Source organism: Glycine max, chromosome 8 (assembly GCF_000004515.6).
Source record: "Glycine max cultivar Williams 82 chromosome 8, Glycine_max_v4.0, whole genome shotgun sequence".
NCBI lineage: Eukaryota > Viridiplantae > Streptophyta > Magnoliopsida > Fabales > Fabaceae > Glycine > Glycine max.
Window position 1 is genome coordinate 20875769 of NC_038244.2, and position 3316 is coordinate 20879084.

At 38.7% G+C, this 3316-nt stretch overlaps 1 protein-coding gene across 1 annotated transcript; it reads right to left on the reverse strand.

Annotated features, from left to right (window-relative positions):
* Window positions 1-603: 603 nt before the first annotated feature.
* Window positions 604-3316, reverse strand: UGD1 (UDP-glucose dehydrogenase). The gene is made up of 2 exons (NM_001251481.2): window positions 3248-3316; window positions 604-2306 (listed from the first exon to the last, which is right to left on the reverse strand). Exon 2 carries the CDS (start codon window positions 2286-2288, stop codon window positions 846-848), a length of 1443 nt encoding a protein of 480 aa, NP_001238410.1. The 5' UTR covers window positions 2289-2306; window positions 3248-3316; the 3' UTR covers window positions 604-845.

Below are 3316 nucleotides of genomic sequence, written 5' to 3' on the forward strand. Positions count from 1 at the left end.
AAATATTTTTTCTTTGAAGTTTAAACCCTCAATTAGAAAATATATGGAAAAAAAAACATTTAATTTGATTGATTCATAGAATCAACATTTTAATGCTTACCAAACCAAATTACATGTCACCTGTGATCCTATTAATTAGGAATTTCAATAAATGTGACCAGTGCAAATATATTTAGAGAGAGCTGAGCTGACTAAAAAGTGGAGGTGTAAGTCAAATGGTTGGTATTTGGGTAGGATGCTAAAATTTCAACTCATCATAACTCAGGTTGGTATTTGGGTAGGATGCTAAAATTTCAACTCATCATAACTCAAAGGGAAAACAAATGCTTTGAGCCTAAGGGCTCCCTTCTTCAAATGTCCTTTCTACAAAGGCATCTTCAACACAAATAGAGGAAATCTGTAGCTTTTGTCAAAGTAAACTTGTATTTTAAGTTCAGAATTAAAGGTGTAATGATTATGTATTCAGTTTAAAAATTTTAATCGATTAAAATTTATTTAAAAGTTGAAACTTATTTTCTTGTTACGCCCTTCTTGCCACCCTTGTTTTCCTTTGAAGCATCAGGCTCAAATGTTACTCTCAAAATTACAAAACTTTCACCGATATGATATTAAGAGAAGATTAATCAAACAAAACAAGTTTCCCCAGTACATTCATAAAAGATTGGAGTACAAAACAACATAGAACATAAACCCTCCCCAGTTCCCACAATTTATACCCCAATTATGTCAACTATTATGAGAACGTTAAAGAGGAAAAGAAAAACTCTTACAAAAAATAATAAAGAATCAAACTGACTGCCTCAACACTTGACTGATATTGCATTGTACTTGATCAATGATCTATTTTATGCCACAGCAGGCATGTCTTTGAGCCATGGGTCCAGTGGCTTACCAATTGAGTAAACTATGAAGCCAATCTCACGCAACTTATCAGCATCCACAATGTTTCTGCCATCAAAAACAAATGCTGGTTTTTGCATGTTGTCAAATATCTTCTGGTAATCAAGAGTCTTGAACTCATCCCACTCGGTTAGAATGCAAAGGCCATGTGCATCCTTTGTTGCTTCATAGGCATCCCAAACAACACTGACCTTCTTCACAGTAGTAGGACTTGTGGGCTGCAAGTGGATAGGATGATCCCAATCAAACTTGTTCATGGATAGATCCCTCTGGATTTGGTCCTCGGTTACTTGCGGGTCGTATATGCTCAGGTTGGCCTTATCACCTAGTAGCCCCTGGCATACATCAATGGCAGGAGTCTCCCTTGTGTCACCAGTGTCTTTCTTGAAGGCAAATCCCAGAATAGCAATCTTTTTGTTTGAAACTGTGTTGAACATTGATGCAACAACACGGTTCACAAATCGGCTCTTCTGATAATCATTGATCTTGATCACTTGTTTCCAATACTCAGCCACCTCTGGAAGGCCATTGCACTCACAGATGTAAACAAGGTTCAAGATATCCTTCTGGAAGCAGGATCCACCAAAACCAACACTGGCATTGAGAAACTTGGGTCCAATCCTTGAGTCTGTACCAACAGAATAGGACACCTGTTGAACGTTTGCCCCAGTAGCCTCACAAAGTGCTGACATGGCATTGACAGATGAAATCCTTTGTGCTAAGAAGGCATTAGCAGCAAGCTTAGACAGTTCTGCCGACCAAAGATTTGTGGTCAGTATTCTTTCTTCGGGGACCCATTGAGCATAAACATCCTTCAATGTTTGAATAGCTTTTTGGCCCTCTGGGGTTTCCCTGCCTCCAATAAGAACACGGTCTGGGTTAAAGAGATCTTTGATTGCAGTTCCCTCTGCAAGGAATTCAGGGTTTGATAGAATCTGGAATTTGATTCCCTTGCTATTGTGGGTCAGAATCTTCTCTATGGCTTCAGCAGTTTTGACAGGGACTGTGGATTTCTCCACCACGATCTTGTCAGACTTCGAGACATCAGCAATCATGCGAGCTGCACTCTCCCAATATGTCAAATCTGCTGCTTTGCCAGCTCCAAGACCCTGAGTTTTGGTTGGGGTGTTGACAGAGACAAACACTATGTCAGCCTCAAAGACATGCTTTTCAACATCAGTGCTGAAGAAGAGGTTCTTGCCACGGCATTGCTTCACAACACCATCAAGGCCAGGTTCATAGATAGGAAGCTGGTCGCTGTTCCAGGCTGCAATGCGGGATTTAGAGATATCAACAACAGCGACTTCAATGGATGGGCACTTAAGTGCAATGACTGCCATAGTAGGACCCCCCACATATCCAGCACCAATGCAGCAAATCTTCACCATTTTGCTTTTCTAAATAACCTATCCAAATCAGGGTTCAAACAGATCAGTAACAGCACAAGCTTGCAACATAAGCCACTTTGATGCCTTGTATAGACAAGATTAGATTTTGCAAATTGCAACAATTATCATCTAGGAAAACAAGGAAACAGGTAATCATAACTGCTTATGAGTTCAAAGAAATAATACATTACAAACAACATACATTGAGAATAGGCGAATAATTCTACAATATTCCATGCAATTTCATTGGGTTAAAATGGTAGTAGATTCACTTCATTTTGAGACATGAGACATCATATCAAGCACCATCCTTTTGTTCAACCTAGCTTTGAGGATCTAAGACCTGGCCAATCATGGCCAACTGAACTAAATGTTACTATTGCTAAAACAGGGAAGAAACAAGTATGCATTCCCAACATGCTGGAATCAATATCATGTTGAATATTTTACATCAGTAAACAAGAAATCGTATTTAAAGAGGGTGAAAGATCTATATAAAAGACGAAAGTGATGACACTGATGAAACAAACACGATATAGGAGCTTATAAGAAACCAGATCTAACCACAAGCATGCAAAAGTTGGTGATTTGATGATAAAGCTTCAGCCTTCAGCATGACTATAATTTAACCACTCAGACAAAAGCAGATCCATAGTCAATTTAGCTTCAAAACAAGTTGACAACAAAAACCCACCAACCAAATCCCACAACAACATCGAAATTGAACAACAAAACAACATACGAAAGCGAAAATTGCCACAGATCCGTCTCACTTTCACACAAATCAGAACCAAACCCACCAATCACAAAAAAAAAAAAACATTAATAATCAGCAAAACACCACCACCACACACAAACAAAAACAAAACTTTCAAGCCATGAATGTGTGATGCAACAAAAAGCAAAAAGCTGGACATGAGACACATCAAAAACAAGAAATGGGAGTGTCAGAACTTTACCTGGGAAGAAGAACGATGAATCCCTTTGACTAAGGGAGAGAGAAAAATGAAAATTGCGTGTTATTATGT

Excerpts from the sequence above, each read along its gene's own strand:
- UGD1 (NM_001251481.2), bottom strand. The coding sequence starts at position 2,288 with ATGGTGAAGATTTGCTGCATTGGTGCTGGATATGTGGGGGGTCCTACT.